General features: G+C 42.7%; 1 protein-coding gene across 2 annotated transcripts in view; it reads right to left on the reverse strand.

The window, feature by feature from the left end:
* Positions 1–3787: 3787 nt before the first annotated feature.
* col4a5 (collagen, type IV, alpha 5 (Alport syndrome)) overlaps positions 3788–22517 on the reverse strand; it is an 83349-nt gene continuing 64619 nt past the window's right edge. Inside the window, exons 34-50 of one of the 2 annotated variants that reach the window (XM_042298201.1) lie at positions 20691–20830; positions 20021–20147; positions 19710–19889; positions 19349–19399; positions 18733–18918; positions 15998–16006; positions 15214–15222; positions 14538–14671; positions 14270–14342; positions 12980–13051; positions 12634–12762; positions 12319–12417; positions 6817–7029; positions 6407–6584; positions 6151–6265; positions 5661–5833; positions 3788–5457 (exon numbers count right to left, since the gene is read on the reverse strand). In XM_042298201.1, coding sequence (XP_042154135.1) covers positions 5376–5457; positions 5661–5833; positions 6151–6265; positions 6407–6584; positions 6817–7029; positions 12319–12417; positions 12634–12762; positions 12980–13051; positions 14270–14342; positions 14538–14671; positions 15214–15222; positions 15998–16006; positions 18733–18918; positions 19349–19399; positions 19710–19889; positions 20021–20147; positions 20691–20830 — 1970 coding nt within the window. In that variant the 3' untranslated portion in view covers positions 3788–5375. The remainder of the gene's footprint in view (positions 5458–5660; positions 5834–6150; positions 6266–6406; positions 6585–6816; positions 7030–12318; positions 12418–12633; positions 12763–12979; positions 13052–14269; positions 14343–14537; positions 14672–15213; positions 15223–15997; positions 16007–18732; positions 18919–19348; positions 19400–19709; positions 19890–20020; positions 20148–20690; positions 20831–22517) is intronic. The other variant, XM_042298202.1, reaches the window with a different exon arrangement.

The following is a 22517-nucleotide window of genomic DNA, read 5'->3' on the forward strand; positions in this document are numbered from 1 at the left end:
TCACAAGTATAGTGAAATGCCTTTCTTGCAAGCTCTAACCCAACAATCCAGCAATCAATAACAATGTAATACTAAAAATATAGTTCCCACTGTGAAGCATGGAGGAGGAGGTGTGATGGTGTGGGTGTGCTTTGCTGGTGACACTGTCGTGATTTATTTCGAATTCAAGGCACACTTAACCAGCATGGCTACTACAGCATTCTGCAGCGATACACCATCCCATCTGGTTTGGGCTTAGTGGGACTATCATTTGTTTTTCAACAGGACAATGACCCAACACACCTCCAGGCTGTGTAAGGTCTATTTGACCAAGAAGGATAGAGATGGAGTGGTGCATCAGATGACCTGGCCACCACAATCACCCGACCTCAACCCACTTGAGATAGTTTGGGATGAGTTTGACCGCAGAGTGATGGAATAGCAGACACAAGTGGGATGTCCTTCAAGACTGTTGGAAAAGCATTCCAGATTAAGCTGGTTGAGATAATGCTAAGAGTGTACAAAGCTGTCATCAAGGCAAAATCAAGGCAAATCTAAAATATATTTTGATTTGTTTAACACTTTTTTGGCTACGTGATTCCACATGTGTTATTTCATAGCATTGATGTACAATGTAGAAAATAGTTTTTTTTAAATAAAGAAAAACCCTTGAATGAGTAGGTGTGTCCAAACTTTTGACTGGTACTGTAAACATATTTTCCTTTATTATTTTCAGAGATGGTTGTGGACTACGGGAAAAAGAGGACCGAGCACGCCCCCGTTCTCATCGACAGGGCTGCAGTGGAGCAGGTTGAGAGCTTCAAGTTCCCTGGTGTCCACATCACCAACAAACTAACATGGTCCAAGCACATCAAGACAGTCGTGAAGAGGCCACGACAAAAACCTATTCCCCCTCATGAGACTGAAAAGGTTTGGCATGGGTCCTCAGATCCTCAAAAGGTTCTACAGCTGCGCCAATTAGAGCATGATAGCATCACTGCCTGGTATGGCAACTGCTCGGCCTCCGACCGCAAGGCACTACAGAGGGTAGTGCGTATGGCCCAGTACATCACTGGGGCCAAGCTTCCTGCCATCCAGGACCTCTATACCAGGCACTGTCAGAGGAAGGCCCTGAAAATTGTCAGACTCCAGCCGCCCTAGTCATAGACTGTTCTCTTTGCTGTAGCACGCACGGCAAGAGGTACCGAAGCGCCAAGTCTAGGTCCAAGAGGCCTCTAAACAGCTTCTAACCCCAAGTCATAAGACTTCTGAACATCTAGTCAACTGGCTACCCAGACTATTTGCATTGCCCGCCCACAGTATATTTTACATTAGTTATCTTGTTGTTATTAGTTCCACCCTTCAGCTCCATTCAACCCCTCCCATCAATCTCTTAACACCTTCCATATTGGATTTCTATTTGTCCCATATTGTTCAACTGTTCTGTGATGTTTCACACAATTCTGAAGATTGTAATTTTAAAGATGAACATTTTTGCTAAAAGTATTATTGATCGATTGACTATGACTTTTCAAATCACCCAGTTGTGCTACCTGCAGAGTTAGCTCAAGGTAAATGTTGTAATTCTTCAGCCATTCCTGAACCTGTGAACAAAAATAACATATGGACAGTACCAAAATAAATGATCTAATGACTCTGTCTCTTCACAGAAAAATTTGCAGAGCTGGGAAGGTTGTATCCCCCATATATATATATAACATTTTATTGGTTGCAAGAATTATGTATAATAATTTAAATTGAATCCGCCATCGTTTTGCGTATCAGTTCATAAACCATGTGCCATGGAATCGGTACATCGAAAATCTCTTCCCAACTATTTTGCAATTTATATGGCACAGCTTTCAATTTTTTTGGTCGTTAAATGAAACTGGTATGGTTTTTTATTCATCGCAATTGTCTTTAGCCAATTTTGGTCTTTAATGCAGGGCTGACAGACAAGTTCCTTCATTTTTCCCGTTTCCACTTGCCTCTTCCATTTTTGCGGTAATGCTGCAATTAGTTGATTGTAATTTTGGGTAAAGCAGACATCTCCATCTCCACCTCCACAGTTAACACAACCCTATAAATCACTCCTTTCAATGGTGCCCTGCTCCTAAGAGCAAAGCAAGGAGAAGATCTTGACCCAGGTTGCATGAGACGGAGCACCCGCTCCCTCTGGTCAGAAGAAACACAAACAAACATCACATGTCCACTACAGTTTACCTTCACTGATTCAACTGCACCAGTGGAGGCTGCTGAGGGGAGGACGGCTCATAATAACATCTGGACCGGAGCGAATGGAATGATATCATACAAAAACTGTGTGTTTTTGATGTATTTGATACCATTCCACTGATTCTGCCCCAGTCATTGCCACGAGCCCGTCCTCCCCAATGAAGGTACCACTGACCTCCTGTGAACTACACCCACCCTGAAACCACAAATGGATCCGCCAAAAGACAAGGCTTCACTTTTTCCCAAAATGCCACTCCTACTGGACCAGATTCTTCTTACTATCTACCTCGGACAGGGTATCGTCTGTTGAGTCTGAGCTTGCAGAAGGTTAGGCGGAGCAGTAATATCTGAACAATTACCTGCTTGCTTTCGAAATGGCCACTCCTTTTGACACACCCACTCCTTTCCACACGCCCATACCCCATTCGCCATATTGGGGCTCAGCTTCCCCCTTCTCATTCAAAACATTTTTGCAAAACATAATTCTCTAGACCTCCAAGGGAGGTGTGATAATGAGGTGGTTATGGAGGTAATGGCAACACAAGACTAATAGACCAATAACAAATAGAGCTCCAAACCTCTCTGCCTATAAGAGAGTTTTAAGTTTTCCCCTCCCCTCTCAGACCACACCCCCAGACAGCCCAAACAAAATGATTGCTTGAGAAATGTTTTTGCTAAAAAAGCATTTTTTTTCTTCAATTTTAACGGAAAACTATTACAGTAAAGTACTTAAGTGTTACCCAGAAAATATTTGATATTGATATAAAAACAATGTGGACCCCCTGGCCTAGGCAGAGAGCTCTGTAAATATTGTACATAATTTTGTTATTTTCATATTTTTTCATCACATTTTTTAAATAATGTTTGAGGTTGATCACTTACATCTCATGGTCTTGACTCTGACATTCATCATTCTTTTTGGCTTACGCCTATAGCTAGCTAGTTGGCTGTTTTGGATTCAAATAATACAGCCCCTGCTTTATTATTTAATCTGTCAGGAAGGAATTACAAAAAGTACTGCATGCTGTGTCCAGAGATGACAGAAGACGTTCAGGGACTGTTCTTAACTGCTGCCAAGATGTTGTGACTTCCCGTGTCCTTTTCAGCAGCTGTGGCATCACCCATGTAGGTGCTACATGTTCGGCAATGGACAACCAGTAGCTACGGAGAAGCAGGTCCTATGGAGAAACTGACCATCGATTCCCCCTCCGCCGAAGCTACACTGCCTTTCCAATCCAAACTGCCTCAACTCCCAGCCTTTCACCTGAAGCCTAATTGAGACATTCAATCTCAATACCATCTCAATTTACATTTGTTGTTTGTTTTTCTTTTCATTGGCTTTGAGATGATTTTCTGTAATGCAAGTTACCAGCATTATTATTACATAATATCCCTAGTCGTTGTCTGTCATAGTCAATGTCTCCTTGAAGCTTGGCTCTGTAGGATTCAAGTTTATTATGTGAGCTGCAGGCATGTTGATAAGACAATGCACAGAAACACATTAGTCAAAGTACTGGAACAGAGCACTTAAGTGTGCACTTCCAAGTTAGGGGAGAAACGTTTCCACACAAAACGATGGACATGGGGTTTATTTTTCAGTCTTAAAAGTTTATAACAACTTCTGGATAACATAACATAAAAAATAAAATAAAAAACAGATTTTTTAAAAATGAATAAATGTCACCCCATGATGACATTACAAATTAAAAATAAGATTTGAAAAACAACATCACAGGAAGAATCTTCCCCCCACAGCTCTCCTCGTTGACCGTAGAATAGAAAAAGAAAGAATAGAACAAATTCTATTTGATTCTATTCTCGCAGTACGTAACATTACATGCATACCTACCACACGCTAGTTCATAGTGGGACAACCTAGACCAGTGTTAAGATGTGAATTCATATCAATACTATACATTTTCAGGAGTGGATTTTATTATCAACCTGTTATGGTATGAAATCGGGTCATTTTCTAACCCCCCCATTTAACTATTGAATGATAGATTACTAGTAGAAATCAAATACAAAAGCTTGAGTGATTGGCATTCTCATACACAGTACATGATCATAATAGGATAGGGTTTTTGATTGGTTGGCAGGGAAACTCTGTTTACTCAGTTTCGTTGTCATGCCAATAGTTTTGTGAAATGTGAAGAAAAAAACAACCTTTTGGAGATAAAAATAATGAATGATGGAAAATAAACTCCCGCCCGCAGCCAAAGTGTATATACTTTTTTATTTTTAAATATATATATATATATATATATATATATATATATATATATATATATATAAAAATACTGTTTCATTTATAGATGTACAATATCTGAATGAGTGTGTGTATATGTGAGCGAGTGAAAGCATGAGTGTGTGAATGAGTGCATGAATCAATTAAATGAGTGAAGACGAGTGAACAAACAAAATCAACCCAGAAATTCATAATATAGCTAAGTACCTGTTTTATGTCTTACAACTATAAAGGTGTTTTACATAATATACACATTTAATTACTTACAAAAAGAGAAACGAGGCCTAGAGTTAACAGGCTGGGAGAGACAGCAGTGTTAGTACCACCAAAGAGAAAAAACGAGATAAAAAGAAAGAATAACAGAAAGATTTAATAAAAATTAAAACCTAGAAAAACGCAGTCTCGCTAAGAAAGCTCATCAGTGCATCTCTTCTCTTTGATGTTCCGACGTCAAAGTGCCGATTTGGTAACACGGAGACAACTCCACTCATTTGTAAAACACAAAAAGAAAAAAAAGAAAAAATCTGTCTAAAAATGAAATGTTTGTACCACCCTCTGTACTGTACTGAAAATCTAAATATATTTTTTTCTTGTTGTTGAAACAAAATAATAATTTTGAAAAGATAAAAATAAAATGCACTTTTGCCACACAAGGCACCTTTCATGTTTTTTTTTGTGTTTCTTTTTGACGTACTTGAGGTATTAAAAAAGAAGAAAAGACTAAATAGATTCATTTTTTCAACGTTTTTTTCTTTTGTTGCTGTGTTGCACAGTAGCACCATTGAAGTTGTTGTTTCCGGAAGACAATACACCATTGGAATTCCACCTTGTCACGGAGACATCATCATCACCACCCCTCCGCCGCCGCCATGTTCGTTGTCGGTTGTCCCCAGCAACGGTTGCCGCTGCGCTGTTACGTCCTCTTCATACAGACCACACAGCGGCTGACGCGCGTCCGCAGGTTACCTGCTTTCAGCGTCTCCGACTGTGGCTTCCTGTTAGGGGTCAGGGGTTAGAGGTCAGGGTTTGGGACTTTATATTTTATATGAAAACTACCCATCTCAAGCAAATAACAACATTATCTAATGCTTTCAGTGTAATTTCTCATTACTAAGGATCAATCAACCAATCAATTATTCAATAAATCAATTACTGAGGGGAAAAAACCCATCATAATCTCTGCAACATTCTCTCGTACCTGAACATTTCTGATTGGTCGACGGTAGCCAGCCAGAAGCTGTAGGAGTTGCCGTAGTAGTTGCAGGTTCCCCGACCGTGGCACTCGATGAAGGGAGCGCTCCGGAATTCCTCTAGACAGGAGCCAGGAGAGGCCAGAGCCTGACCCGAACCCTCAGCACCAGCACTAGTGTGCTGTTATAAAAAGAGAGCGGGAGGAAGGGAGGGAGAGGAGGAGGGGAGTGGGAGGGATTGGTGGAGAAAGGTAAATGTGTGTGTTCATATGGTGGCTTAAACACACTTAAAATGTCAAACTTGATTCCTGTGTGTGTGTGTGTGTGTGTGTGTGTGTGTGTGTGTGTGTGTGTGTGTGTGTGTGTGTGTGTGTGTGTGTGTGTGTGTGTGTGTGTGTGTGTGTGTGTGTGTGTGTGTGTGTGTGTGTGTGTGTGTGTGTGTGTGTGTGTGTGTGTGTGTGTGTGTTTGTGTGTGTGTGTGTTTGTGTGTGTGTGTACCATCATGAAGGAGTATCCGATCCACAGTGGTTCCCAGTAGCTGGGGCAGGTGGGGATCTGAATGGTCTGACTGTGTACAGCTATCACCATGGCAGGGGCCTCACACACTGCACACCTAAAACACACACACACACATAGAGGAGTGGTTAAATACACACACTCAGACATGATCAAATCACAGTCCCCTATTGTATCTCGTCTCCTCTATATGCCCTCCGTCCCTCCATCCCTTCCCCCTCCCTCCATCCCTCTCTACCTGCTGATGTAAGGTTTGATGCCCTCTCCGGTGATGGGGGCCATAGTCATGGGCATAGGCGTGGGTGTGGACAGCCAATAGGAGTAGTCGTTACGGGAGGCAAAGTTACACACGTTGTTGATGTTACAGAACATGAATGGCATGGTGCTGAACCGACGCAGGCAACTACCAGCAGTTCCTAGAGAGAGGGAGTAGAGGAAAGAGGGGCGAGAGGATGGGAGAGATGAAGGGTAGGAGGGAAGGGCGAGAGGATGGGGAGAAGAGATAGGGAGAGGAGAGGAGAGTTTAATAATTTGTTTGGAAGATTTTCCAGCTTTGAACTATTTCCTATGTGTGCGTGCGACCACGCATGTGTGTGCATGCGTCTTTGTGTCCCAGCTTGTATACATAACTCCAGTCTCCATCCTTACCCAGGTCCTGTCCGTGTGCCCTCTCGTTGCCCTGTACGTAGAGCAGAGAGTAGCCGTCGTAGATGAGACTGGTGCCCTCTGGGCAGAGGGGGACGTCCTCGCCCTGGCTGTGTCTGGTGATCAGGAAGCCGTGCGCCACAGAGGCAGATCCAGATGGACCTGGGGGGCCCTGCAGGCCATCTGAACCAGGGGGACCGGGATATCCACGCTCACCTGGGAACAGGGGATAGAAGGGATAAAAGACAAAGCATGGGGAAAATTAACAACTCAATGAATTGTATCATACCACATAACTCAGGCAGACTAAAGATGTAAGATGTGCTATAATGATCAGTATAATCAGTAAGATGTCCTACAATGATCAGTAAGATGTGCTACAATGATCAGTATAATCAGTAAGATGTCCTACACTGATCAGTATAATCAGTAAGATGTCCTACAATGATCAGTAAGATGTCCTACAATTATCAGTATAATCAGTAAGATGTCCTACAATGATTAGTATAATCAGTAAGATGTCCTACAATGATCAGTATAATCAGTAAGATGTGCTACAATGATCAGTAAAGACTTGTTCACACTACAGGCCTTAATGCTCAAATCTTCTTCTTTTTTAAATCCGTTTTGGAAGACTGACTGTCCAAACAGCGAGTTACACATGTCCAAATCAGATTTGTGTATGTTCAGACTTTAGTCATTTGCAGATGGTAATGGCGGGTGTGTGTGCAGTAGTGTTGGCTGATTGGTGGTGATGCTCGTGCTCCCTCTCAATCAGAAGTTATGTAGCAAGCTACGGTCACAACTACGCCTGCCATGGAACTCTCCCAGTTGCTTTGAATGTTCGAAATCGGGGTGTAATAACACTAACACCTCAAAGGATAAGATGATCCATCTTTCAAAACAAGTCATTTTTGGCTAGCAACAACAGTCAAATAGTTAGCTAGGTAGCAGTTTAGCTTGCTAGCACATTCTCAAATTTGTTTGTAAACAATTAACAAGCTAGTAATACGAAGTTCTTGTCAAACTGTCAACAGAGTAGCTAGCATGCAACAATATATACGTAAAAACAGTCTACAAACCACTTTAAATCAGATTTAACTGTTTAGACACAAGTCACATGGCCAGAAATCTGATTTGTATCTGGCTTGAAATATCTGATTCAAAATTATCAGATTAGAATCAAACTGCCAGTGTGAAAGCTTTAGATGTGCCATAATTAGGGATGTAACGATTCACCATATCGGTTCCTGATTCAAATGTTTAAGATACAAGTGCAACGGCCCGCGGACCCCAAACGGATTAAAATGTAGCATGCAATTTATTATGTGACTTGTTAAGCACATTTTTACTACTGAACTTATTTAGGCGTGCCATAACAAAGGGGTTGAATACTTACTGACTCAAGACATTTCAGATATTCATTTTTTACTCATTTGTCAAAAAAAAATCTAAAAACATAGTTCCACTTTGACATTATGGGTTATTGTGTGTAGGCCAGTGACACAACATCTACATGTAATCCATTTTTAATTCAGGCTGTAACACAATTTTTTTTTAAAGTCAAGGGTGTGAATACTTTCTGAAGGCACTGTACCTGCTGAACAGGGCTTACAATATATTTTATTTTAATAATAATTTATTGGATTTATATAGTGCTTTTCTACCAACTGAGGTACTCAAAAAACTTTACATAGTAGAGGTAAACTCACCTCATCCACCACAAATGTGTAGCACCCACCTGGGTGATGCACAGCAACCATTTTTGTGCCAGAACACTCACCACACATCAGCTGGATAGGTGAGGAGTAATATACAGTACCAGTCAAAGGTTTGGACACCTACTCATTCAACGTTTTTTCTTTATTTTTACTATTTTATACATTGTAGAATAATAGTGTTGGGGGTGCACCTCAGCCACGCTCAAGGTACTAAACAATATCATAACCGCCATCGATAAAACACACTACTGTGCAGCCGTCTTCATCGACCTGGCCAAGGCTTTCGACTCTGTCAATCACCGTATTCTTACCGGCAGACTCAACAGCCTTGGTTTTTCTAATGACTGCCTCGCCTGGTTCACCAACTCCTTTGCAGACAGAGTTCAGTGTGTCAAATAGGAGGGCATGTTGTCCGGACCTCTGGCAGTCTCTATGGGGGTACCACAGGGTTCAATTCTCGGGCAGACTCTTTTCTCTGTATATATGAATGATGTCGCTCTTGCTGCGGGCGATTCCCTGATCCACCTCTACGCAGATGACACCATTCTGTATACTTCTGGCCCTTCCTTTGACACTATGCTAACTAACAATCCAAACGAGCTTCAATGCCATACAACACTCCTTCCGTGGCCTCCAACTGCTCTTAAACGCTAGTAAAACCAAATGCATGCTTTTCAACCGTTCGCTGCCCGCATCCGCCCGCCCGACTAGCATCACCACCCTTGAAGGTTCCGACCTAGAATATGTGGACAACTATAAATACCTAGATGTCTGGCTAGACTGTAAACTCTCCTTCCAGACTCATATTAAAATCTCCAATCCAAAATCAAATCTAGAATCAGCTTTCTATTTTGCAACAAAGCCTCCTTCACTCACGCCGCCAAACTTACCCTAGTAAAACTGACTATCCTACCGATCCTCGACTTCGGCGATGTCATCTACAAAATAGCTTCAAACACTCGACTCAGCAAACTGGATGCAGTCTATCACAGTGCTATCCGTTTTGCTACCAAATCACCTTATACCACCCACCACTGCCGACCTGTACGCTCTCGTCGGCTGGCCCTCGATACATATTCGTCGCCAGACCAACTTGCTCCAGGTCATCTATAAGTCTATGCTAGGTAAAATTCCGCCTTATCTCAGTTCACTGGTCACGATAACAACACGCACCCATAGCACACGTTCCAGCACGTATATCTCACTGATCATCCCTAAAGCCAACACCTCATTTGGCCCCCTTTCCTTCCAGTTCTCTGCTGCCAGTGACTGGAATGAATTGCAAAAATCGCTGAAGTTCGAGACTTTTATTTCCCTCACCAACTTTAAACATCAGCTATCTGAGCAGCTAAGCGATCGCTGTAGCTGTACATAGTCCATCTGTAAATAGCCCACCCAATCTACCTACCTCATCCCCATAATGTTTTTTATTTACTTTTCTGCTCTTTTGCACACCAGTATCTCTACTTGCACATCATCATCTGCTCATTTATCACTCCAGTGTTAATCTGGTAAATTGTAACTATTTGCTCCTATGGCCTACTTATTGCCTACCTCCTCATGCCTTTTGCACACACTGTATATAGACTTTCTTTTTTCTACTGTGTCATTGACTTGTTTATTGTTTACTCCATGTGTAACTCTGTGTTGTTGTCTGTGTCACACTGCTTTGCTTTATCTTGGCCCAGTCGCAGTTGCAAATGAGAACTTGTTCTCAACTAGCCTACCTGGTTAAATAAAGATAAAAAAAATTAAAACCTCAGGAGGCTGAAGAAATTTGGCTTGTCACCAAAAACACTCACAAACTTTTACAGATGCACAATCGAGAGCATCCTGTCGGGCTGTATCGCCGCCTGGTACGGCAACTGCTCCGCCCATAACCGTAAGGCTCTCTGCACAACTCATCACCGGGGGCAAACTACCTGCCCTCCAGGACACCTACACCCCCTGATGTCACAGGAAGGCCAAAAAGATCATCAAGGACAACAACCACCCGAGCCACTGCCTGTTCACCCCGCTATCATCCAGAAGGCGAGGTCAGTACAGGTGCATCAAAGCTGGGACCGAGAGAATGAAAACCAACTTCTAACTCAAGGCCATCAGACTGTTAAACAGCCATCACTGACATTGAGTGGCTGCTGCCAACATACTGACTCAACTCTAGCCACTTTAATAATGGAAAAATGTATGTAATTAATGTACCACTAGCCACTTTAAACAATGCCACTTTATATAATGTTTACATACCCTACATTACTCATCTCATATGCATATACTGTACTCTATACCATCTACTGCATCTTGCCTATGCCATTCGGCCATCACTCATTCATATATTTATATGTACATATTCTTATTCATTCCTTTACACTTGTGTGTATAAGGTAGTTGTAGTGAAATTTTTAGATTAGACTACTTGTTAGTATTACTGCATGGTCAGAACTAGAAGCACTAGCATTTCGCTACACTCGCATTAACGTCTGCTAACCATGTGTATGTGACAAATAACATTTGATTTGATTTGAAGATGTGCTATAATGATATTGTATGTGTCGATATTAATAATGGTTCCAACATGAAGGAACATTTGGCCAAACTATAAACTGACAGATATGGGTTAAAATGTGAAACACACTACATGACCAAAAGTATGTAGACGCCTGCTTGTCGAACATCTCATTCCAAAATAATGGGCATTTACATGGAGTTGGTCCCCCTGTTGCTGCTTAACAGCCTGTACTCTTCCACTAGATGTTGGAACATTGCTGTGGGGACTGGCTTCCATTCAGTCATAAGAGCATTAGTGAGGAAGGGCACTGATTTTGGGCAATTAGGCCTGGCTCACAGTCGTCATTCCAATTCATTCCAAAGGTATTCGATGGGGTTGAGGTCAGGGCTTTGTGCAGGCCAGTCATGTTCTTCCACACTGATCTCGACAAACCACTTCTGTATGGACCTCACTTTGCTACACAGGGGCATTGTCATGCTGAAACAGGAAAGGGCCTTCCCCAAACTGTTGCCACAAGTTCCAGAGTCCAGAGTCCAATGCTGGCGAGCCTTAAACAACTCCAGCTGAACACTTGGCATTGCGAATGGTCGGCTGCTCGGCCATGGAAACCCATTTCATGAAGCACAGTTCTTGTGCTGACGTTGCTTCCAGAGGCAGTTTGGAACTCGGTAGTGAGTGTTGTAACCGAGTACAGAATATTTTTTACACGCTACGCACTTCAGCACTCAGCGGTCTCATTCAGTGAGCTTGTGTGACCTTTGTTGCAAAGGTGGCATCCTATGTCAGTGTCAAGTTGAAAGTCACTGATCTCTTCAGTAAGGCCATTCTACTGCCAATGTTTGTTTATGGAGATTGCGTGGCTGTGTGCTCGGTTTTATACACCTGTCAGCAACGGGTGTGGCTGAAATAGCTGAATCCTCTAAATTTGAAAGGGTGTCCACATGCTTTTGTATATATAGTGTACTTTTCTAATACTTGATTTTGGTTTGGCAGGTACAATGGACCCAATGAAATAGTCCCAAAAGTGCAAAGTCATGGTTAAATCAAAGGCACCTCAATGTATTTGACTAAGGTCTGTCTTAGGACTCAACCTTGTTTGTCCTGTCAATTAACTCACTGAACTCAATGAACAATACTATATCTAAGTTGACTTGATTTGAGTTTATTTTACACTTCTAGAGCTACGTATTGTAATGACTATTGACTAATACTATATGACTACTAACTGATATACACAATGGAAGGTTAGGTCTGTGTAAGAGAGATTTGAATTACCTGGCTGTCCGGCGGGTCCTGGGTCTCCCTTGCGGCCGGAGGCTCCACTGAATCCTGGGGGTCCCTGAGGACCGGAGTCTCCTGGCTGACCGGGCTGACCTGGAACAGACCAGAGGACTCATCAGTGACCTTATATACCTCCCAAGTGGAAATCTCTCTTCGCTAGCTCTAGTAACTAGCTAATGATAACGGACTGCAGGTAACTGCAGCTTCAAGCATCCTCTGGTAAGTATTAAGTTAATTGTAATTAACTTTATGAACTGAATATAAAACTCTCCTATGGCAAACAGACACTGGGTGTGACAGTCAACTGACCTGAGAGTCCCTCCAGCCCGGGGGGTCCTGTGGCGCCACGGCCGCCTGGTAGACCAGAAGGGCCGGGGGAGCCACGCTCTCCCTTCAGCACGATGGGGGCTGGAGCAAAACCTGGGTCACCTGGAGGTCCTGAGATCAAAGATGACAACGAGAGAGGTTTCAGAGAAGAGGAGCGGGGTACACCAGAGATGGCAGTCAGAGTTTTGGGGAGTGTGTGTAGGTGTTTGGCAGGGTGTGTCTATATGTGTGTGTGTGTGTGTGTGTGTGTGTGTGTGTGTGTGTGTGTGTGTGTGTGTGTGTGTGTGTGTGTGTGTGCCTGCGCAGAGGGATGAGGGTGAAGACTCACCAGCAGGGCCACCATCTCCGGGGTCTCCAGGGAGACCAGATGGTCCAGGGATTCCAGAATCTCCCTTTGGTCCTGGGGTAGAGGGGAGAGATGTAGAGAGAGGGGGGAGAGAGGAAGGGAGTAGTGAGAGAGGTGGAGAGGAAGGGAAATAAGGGAATATTGTCAACAGAGATACCTATGATGGGACATTCACATATACCAGTGGTCACAAACATTTTCAAAATTCAAGCCGAGAACTACCACTCAGATCTTTTTTTTTTACATGACTTAAAAAACTTAAGCCCAACATTAACCAATTAAAAACAGTTTTGTAGAAATGATGTTTGTGCAATAGGCTATAGGCCCAATACATTATCACTGCATATTGGCTACACTTGAATTGCCCTGCCAATATTGTTCTTCTCAGATCATTTTGACATTTTATTTACACGTTTTAGGTATATGATCACACTGGTAATATATAATTTGTTGTATTACTTGTGAGGCGCAGCTGAGTGAGCATAATAATACACTTTTTTTGTTATGGACAGATGGCCTGCATCTGATGGTCAGTCTGAGGGGAGGGAGGGAGCAGCTACCTCTCGCCCACCTCACCGTCCCTCCTTTTTCCCTCCCTCTGCTGAGAAAAGGGGACACAGTCTTCCAGCTAATGGCTAAACTTAAGTCGAACTGCATTATTTCTGCCTCATGCACCAATTCATGATGTTAGTCCTATGACCAGAGAAAGTGAAATATTCTTCGGTATTAAAAAAGATACAAGCCGCCAATAATAACAACGCAAGCTTATCGAAACACTTTCCTGTACTCATTCGTTGCAGCTGAGGTGCTGGTTGTAGGGTGAGTGGAAGTAGGAAGAACGCACATTTTATGGCTTACAAAAGTGTTGAACAAAAGTGTCGACAGTGCGGAGTAACAACTTAAACACAAACTTACTTATAAAAACATCAGCTCTTCGCTGTATTCGTTGAGTCTCTCTCTAGTCATGGTTTTGAAAGTCTTGAAATCTCATATTATCAACCTTGCTGTGCATTCTAGGCAGACACAGTGATCTGAGCTATCTGATTGGCCAGTGGTAGGCCTATAGGTACACTTGATTTGTTCTCTGGACCCCTTGGCGGGCTTCTACCTTCAGACACATGAAATGGTTCAAAATGTAAACACTTTGCCTTATCGGTACTAGGGCTGCTGAATCAAGTGCACCTAACACCAACAGTGCAAAACTTTTTTTTTTTAAATCGATCGACTAGGAATGGTTATCGACTAGGAATGGGAATGTTATTCCTGACTGACCTGGGAATCCGGGAACTCCAGGCAGTCCGATGTCTCCCTTCAACCCTTTGGCACCAGGAATGCCAGCATTACCCTGGTCACATGATAGGAGAGAGGTCAGGGGTCATGTAATATCCCAATCTCAGATGGAATTTTTAATTTACTTCATACAATCCCAAACCAACCCATAGCCCATAGCCCCTATGCCCCGAGTAAGTGTCTATATTTGACACATCCTGCTATCAATGGGGGAAGGAGATCCAAGGATCTATGTTGACTGGTTCCTTACCGGGAATCCGGGCGATCCGAAATCTCCCTTCGCTCCGGGGAAACCAGGCGATCCAGGAATTCCGGAAATTCCCTTCTCACCTTTGGTCCCTCCGCTGCCGACAGGGCCACGGGGACCTTCGGAGCCAGGAGGACCTTCACACGAATAGGTCAAAGGTTAGAGGTCAGAGATAACACTCATCTCAACCTGACATTATAACAAATAACAATAATAATAACCATAGAGATAAAACTAGATCCAGTTGATCTATCTCCATGGTTACTGTATAACACTAACATCAACAGTCAACATAGCATAAAACTGCATGCGTACATACAACTATTTAAAAACAGCATAAATACAGTATAAAGGAGGAGACTTGAGTGTGTGTTCAAGTGTGTTTTGTGTATTGCGGGGTGTACAGTGTCTGTGTAGGCTATAGTCTTTTGTTAGGCTTCACAACCCATCCTGAAAAGTAAAATGTGGTTAACAAATCATCAACAATGGTTAAGTTGTAACCAAATCAACAAAATGCTAGCCTGAGTGCCAGTCTGTTTGTGCTACCATGCTAACAATGACAGCAACGAGTTGGCAAGAGCACAAACGGATCTGGGACCAGGCCAAACAAAATGTACACAGATCAGTTTCATCACAACAGAACAACAAAGGTCATCATCATCAAACCATTGATTCTAACCTGGAGGACCTAGGTATCCCAGAATTCCGGGAATAGCAGAGCCGGTGCGGCAGAATGTGAAGGGTTTAAAACAAGAGGCAAGAGTTAGCATAGATAGATACACCATCAGGCTAACGTCTGACACAACCAAACCTCAGGGCAAACCGTATGTTATGTTTGTGATTCAATATTGTTATTTCATTTAAATTAATACCTGTTTGGGATTTGGCTGTGTACATATAAGATACAGTGAACTTATTTCTAAAAGCTAAATAGTGCTAGTTCTTACATATGTGAAGTTAATGGAAAAAATGCTAACAAATTTAAACTATTTTCTTTAAACTACATGCTAAATTCATGCTTATCAACTACATTTTCAAGACATTTGTCAATTCCAAGTTGAACAGAATGACAATGACTGTTTTTAGTGTTAGAGGTTTGTCTGTCAGCTAATCAATAATTCATTCATCAGAAATAGTGTCTGTTAAAAAAGGTATTGATTATTGAAAGATGTATGTTACCACATACTGTATATTCTAAAACATGCCAAAATAATTTCAAGCAAAAGTTCAAATAATTTTAGTTATGGTTATTTGACCAGTGTGACTACTCAATCAGAAGAAAAGTGAGATTAGCAGGAGTAAAAAAGGAAGGATCAGAAAATTAAGGGAAGAAAATAATTAATAAATACTAAATCCAAGATCCAAGATCAATCAGCAACACAGTGAGGTTAAGGGTTGTAGATTTGTATTCTAGACCAGGAGAACATGCAGTAGAACAGATGCCTGTGTACTGGAACTCTGACCTTCGGGACCTGGGTACAGACGAACGTGTCATCAGAGGGGGAGGGGCCACACCACAGGGGGTGGAGCCAAGACACAGGAAACAGGAAGTACATGTCATACCATCGCTCTCATCCCCCCCACAACTGGAGATGACGCCTATCCTGGCACAGAGCTGGGCTAGTAGTACTGGGCTCAATACAGCTCTCTATAATATACTATATATGTACATGTACACTGAGTATGCAAATGCTCTTTCCATGACATAGACTGACCAGGTGAATCCAGGTGAAAGCTATGATCCCTTATTGATGTCACTTGTTAAAAGCACTTCAATCATTGTACAATTTAGACATGGATTGTGTATGTGTGCCATTCAGAGGGTGAATGGTCAAAACAAATATGTAAGTGCCTTTGAAAGGGGTATGGTAGTAGATGCCAGGCACACTGGTTTATGTCAAGAACTGCAACGCTGCTGGGGTTTTCCTGCTCAACAGTATCAAGAATGGTCCAACACCCAAAGTACATCCAGCCAACTTGACACATCTGTGGGAAGCATTGGAGTCAACATGCGCCGGCATTCCTGTGGAACGCTTTCGACACCTTGTAGAGTCCATGCCCAGGCATACTGAGGCTGTTCTGAGGGCAAAGGGAAGGTGGAAGGTGTTCCTAATGTTTGGTATAATCAGTGTATTCGTAGCTCTCCAATGTAAGAGACACTTTTGGGAGATATTTTGAGAATCAAGATGATAAAGAATCTTACTTAAAGTTCAGCGCAAGTGATGTGAGGAAATCGATTTAGAGGATGGCATAGGGGTGTCAAACAGCAGGGGTGTCAAACATTTTTTTTTTAAATGTCATTTTTTAAATATATATTATTTTGGTTGGGGGAGAACAAACTCAATATAAAGTTACTGAAACCAAATCAAAACTGTGTAGAAATTATAATGGACCTGCATTCATATAGTTGTTGATGGTGTACAGCTCACTAACAATAACCAAAATGAAAGCTAGAAAGTCGGGGAGCACTGAAAATGTAAAATAAATTATGGACAGAGGACTACATTTTTTTGCAAATTTTGACTGCGAGAAAATATTACAGGTTTTCAGTGCGGCCCTCAGGACCTCAAGACCGAATGCGACACCAGGTCAAAGTTAGTTTGACACCCCCTGGTATAGAAGATTATAGACCTATAGTGATCTCCTTTTAGACACCTTATCAATGTAACGAAGTTGGAGTTGGAATTAAATCTGGAATTAAAATATGTTTAATTGTGGTCTTAATGTTCTAACTGAGCCCAACTCTGTGCTATAGTCTGGCGTTGTGATTCAGGTGCTGAGGTACGGTTGGACACACATGGCCCATGCAGGACAAACAGTTGACTGACACACTGTGGGAGAAACAGAGACGAGTCACAGTCAAACCTTCTCAGTCTTACCTAGACTCCAGTAGCCTATTGATAATACTGGATCCACTGTGTTGTAGTCTAGGGACTCGGGACCACAATGGAAATAAGTATTTAAAATGTATGTATTGAGTGAATATGTCTATTTTTTGGGGCTGGCTAATAAAATCAATCAATCATCAATCAGTGTTCAGTTGAACAGTGTATTATTCCTTTCATAAATGACACTGATCTAGAGTGAGAACACTTTATAGTTCATTCCTTAACTGTATAATACAGGGGTTCAATGCTATATGGGCAGTCAATGAGATCTATTTGACCGACTACGCCAACGTTGTATTGGAAACGTTCAGTCAAACCCATCGATACCCCTTTGACTTACAACACTCTTCTCACTTTTATAGATAATGGTGGTGATACTTCTTGTTTCTAGATAGTCTAGGTTCTTTGTTGTTAAATCCACCAAATATTTGTTTTCTAGGCTTTTGAAACCCCTCCTCTAATGCATAGTTAGACCTGTTACAGGTTTGACTCTAGTTCGTCTGCTTCACACCAAAGTCACATAATTAGACAATTAGGATATAAAACACCAAACAACACACAAGACACAGGCACATCAACCCTGTGGAGCGATGGACAGATCAGGATCCGTTCCCCTGCAACCGAACGGGGAGGGAGAGGGGGTGAGGAGACACAAGGATGGAGAGATGATTGACAAACAGATGGCTGGATTGATGGATGGATGGAGGACGTAGACAACAACTTGTGGTCACCCCCCATGCTCTGATGTTGGGGGCGTAGCTGGAACCAAGACGGCGAGGGAGACACAGTGATTGGTGCGTGTTGGCAGTGCACCCCAACATTGTGTAGTGAGGAGGTAAGGGAGTGGGGGACGTTTGGTTGCATAGTGGTGGTGGTGGTGATACAATCGGTTCGGTTCAGTGCTCAGTGTATCACAACGATGGTGATTTGAGTGACAGTGTATGTTTATGCTCAGTGACATATAGCTGATCTGGGACCAGTGTTGATTGACAAAGAGGTTCACATCTCATGCAAATCAATGGGATTAACATAAAGCATTCACATAAAGAGCTGCAGGTAGGCCATGTTTGCTGCCTGGTTTTACCTTGGGTATGTGTGTGTGTATACAATGTGTCTGTGTGTCATGTGTCAGAGAGAAAATATATCAATAATCTATCTTTCGAATTTCCTTCCCAGTCCACGATTTAATACATTTTAAACGTTTAACTATACCATACACTACAACCAGGAGGCTCCATACTTCAAAATGTCCAGAAAACCAGGCAGCAACATTGGCTAAAAAGTGATGGAGTGGTCAATTCACAACATACCTCCTCTTCCAGGGGGTCCGGGGGGTCCGGCGTTACCTTTGGGACCCTGGAGGGCCACACCTGGTGCGCCAGGGGGCCCAACACTACCAGGGGACCCAGGCAGGCCAGAGAAACCCATCTCTCCCTTCTGACCAGGGAAGCCAGGGCTACCGGAAGAACCAGGGGCGCCAAGATCTCCCTTAGCACCTGTGGGGAACCGATTGGCAAAAACAATCGCAAAGAATCCCTTTTATTCACCAAGTACATTGACACACACTCAGATTGTGACCCGGTGAAATGGTGCTGCCAGCAGTAGACAGATGTAAAGGAAGAACACAGCTGGAGGAATTTACACAAAGTCAACATACAGCATAAATAACGGATATCAAGTAATGTGGTGATTGAAGGACGTTGGTAGTAGTAGTTAGTAGAGTAGTAGTGGTTGTTGTGGACTTCTATTGGTAGAATAATAGATGGGGAATGCTATTTAAGTTGTATATGGACTAGAGTCGGTTATCGGCTACCGTCTGTTCTCTGTAGTGGATGGTTTGTCTGTCATTCAGGAGCTAGTGTAGAGTGTATGTATGGTTTGTGTGAGAGTAACAAAGACAGTCAGTCAGGTGGGGGTGAGTCTCACCTGGTAATCCTGGGAGACCAGGAGAACCGGGGCCACCAAAACCAGGAAGACCTGTAGGACAAGATGATCATGGGAAAAAGAGGGTTTCATTTTAGACATCCATCTAATAATATAACACTTTGGTCTTACTGCTTAATATCACCATAACAAGCGCTAAATCCTTGTGAACAATTACATTTAGGATAATTTCGTTTTATCAATTTGACTACAACTTTCGGCTATTGTCGACAGTTGAACTAAGCTCATGAGGCATTTCTATGTTATATCATTCAAGAATCAATGGGTATATATTAATAATTTAAAAGTAAATAAATGTAAGTAGCAATCCCAGATTGCTCCTTTAAGTGACTACGCCAACTACCTGGGTCTCCTTTGACTCCCGCTGGTCCAGGGATTCCGTCACGACCCGCCTGACCCTTGTCCCCTGGGAACCCAGGCGATCCGGCACGGCCGTTCTCTCCCGGTCGGCCGGGTGGTCCGCTGAGACCGGGGTTACCGGGGATACCATCCAGACCCTTCGGCCCGGGAATCCCGGGAGAACCTAGAGGAAGTACCAGAAAGACAGCAGGACAGATTTAATGACATAGGTAGCTGGATATGAGATGAAGGCTTGGAAGAATATCATACACATGATTCTTCTGGTTAGACCGTAGCACCGTAACCATTAGTTACCTTGGAATCCTGGGAGGCCGGGGTCACCTTTGGCGCCAGGGCTGCCAGGAAACCCTGGAAGACCTGGTGTTCCGGGAGTTCCTTTTACTCCGTTTTGTCCGGGGAATCCTGACTGACCGGGCTCACCCTGAGAGAGAGAGAAGAGAGAGAGAGAGGGATAAGGGATAGAGAGAGAGAGAGAGAGAGAGAGAGAGAGAGAGAGAGAGAGCAGGAGAGAGAGAGAGAGAGACAGGGAGAGAGAGAGAGAGAGAGAGAGACAGGGAGAGAGAGCGATAGAGAGAGTGAGATAGAGAGCGAGGTAGAGAGACAGGGAGAATAAGAGAGTGAGAGAAAGATAGAGAAAGAGAGAGAGGATAAGGGATAGAGAGAGAGAGAGAGAGAGAGAGAGAGAGAGAGAGAGAGAGAGAGAGAGAGAGAGAGAGCAGGAGAGAGAGAGAGAAAGGAATAAAGTTGCATTGCAGACGATGAAGCAGATTTTCCATATTACTCAAATATCATTCAGAATGAGTATATAGTTCCCTTTGAAACAGGTAAACTCATCTAAACTTGGACAGAGATCTAGACTTATGCTTAAAGGTACACACGGTTCTATGCGGTACTGGTTCTGTACGGTTCTAGATGGTTCTTCACATGGTTCTGTACTAGGGTTCTAGAGTAGAGGGTTCCATACCTTGGGACCTGTAGCTCCTGGGGAACCAAAGCCAGGGGAACCGGGCTCTCCCTTAGCTCCAGGGAACCCTGATGCTCCTGAACTACCGGGTCCACCCGACCGACCTGATTGACCCGGAGTTCCTTTCGCCCCTGTGGGTCCTGTGACATCATCATAAATGGACAATAAGATTGGTGTAGTCGGATAAATAGAGTTCGGTGACAACATTCTAACTAATTGTTATTAATCTAGCAATCAATATATGGATCGAACTGTATTTGTATACTTGTTTTTTTCCATCATTAAACTGTAACAGAACACCTGCTGTAACAAAATAAAAGTATTCAGGTATGTCAATTCATAATGGCCAGCGTTTCTATGAACATGGAGAGCTGAGAGTGGCCAAATCTCGGGGTTATGGGAAGTCTTTACAAGTCTTTATATTTCAGTGTGTAGAACATAGGAATGACAGGTCAATAAACATAACATTTCGGTGATGGTGGGGATATGAGGTTATAGAACATGATGGTGGAGATATGAGGTTATAGAACATGATGGTGGAGATATGAGGTTATAGAACATAATGGTGGGGATATGAGGTTATAGAACATGATGGTGGGGATATGAGGTTATAGAACATGATGGTGATGGATGGGGATATGAGGTTATAGAACATGATGGTGGGGATATGAGGTTATAGAACATGATGGTGGAGATATGAGGTTATAGAACATAATGGTGGGGATATGAGGTTATAGAACATGATGGTGGGGATATGAGGTTATAGAACATGATGGTGGGGATATGAGGTTATAGAACATGATGGTGGAGATATGAGGTTATAGAACATAATGGTGGGGATATGAGGTTATAGAACATGATGGTGGGGATATGAGGTTATAGAACATGATGGTGGGGATATGAGGTTATAGAACATGATGGTGATGATATGAGGTTATAGAACATAATGGTGGGGATATGAGGTTATAGAACATGATGGTGGAGATATGAGGTTATAGAACATGATGGTGGAGATATGAGAACATGTGGGGGGATATAGGTTAACATGATGGTGGGGATATGAGGTTAGGTTATAGAACATAATGGTGGGGATATGAGGTTATAGAACATGATGGTGGGGATATGAGGTTATAGAACATGATGGTGATGGTGGGGATATGAGGTTATAGAACATGATGGTGGGGATATGAGGTTATAGAACATGATGGTGGGGATATGAGGTTATAGAACATGATGGTGGGAATATGAGGTTATAGAACATGATGGATGGTGGGGATATGAGGTTATAGAACATTATAGATGGGTGGGGATATGAGGTTATAGAACATGATGGATGGGGATATGAGGTTATAGAACATGATGGTGATGATATGAGGTTATAGAACATAATGGTGGGGATATGAGGTTATAGAACATGATGGTGGAGATATGAGGTTATAGAACATGATGGTGGAGATATGAGGTTATAGAACATAATGGTGGGGATATGAGGTTATAGAACATGATGGTGGGGATATGAGGTTATAGAACATGATGGTGATGGTGGGGATATGAGGTTATAGAACATGATGGTGGGGATATGAGGTTATAGAACATGATGGTGGGGATATGAGGTTATAGAACATGATGGTGGGGATATGAGGTTATAGAACATGATGGTGGGGATATGAGGTTATAGAACATGATGGTGGGGATATGAGGTTATAGAACATGATGGTGGGGATATGAGGTTATAGAACATGATGGTGGGGATATGAGGTTATAGAACATGATGGTAGGATATGAGGTTATAGAACATAATGGTGGGGATATGAGGTTATAGAACAT

This window comes from Oncorhynchus tshawytscha, linkage group LG15 (assembly GCF_018296145.1).
Source record: "Oncorhynchus tshawytscha isolate Ot180627B linkage group LG15, Otsh_v2.0, whole genome shotgun sequence".
Lineage (NCBI taxonomy): Eukaryota > Metazoa > Chordata > Actinopteri > Salmoniformes > Salmonidae > Oncorhynchus > Oncorhynchus tshawytscha.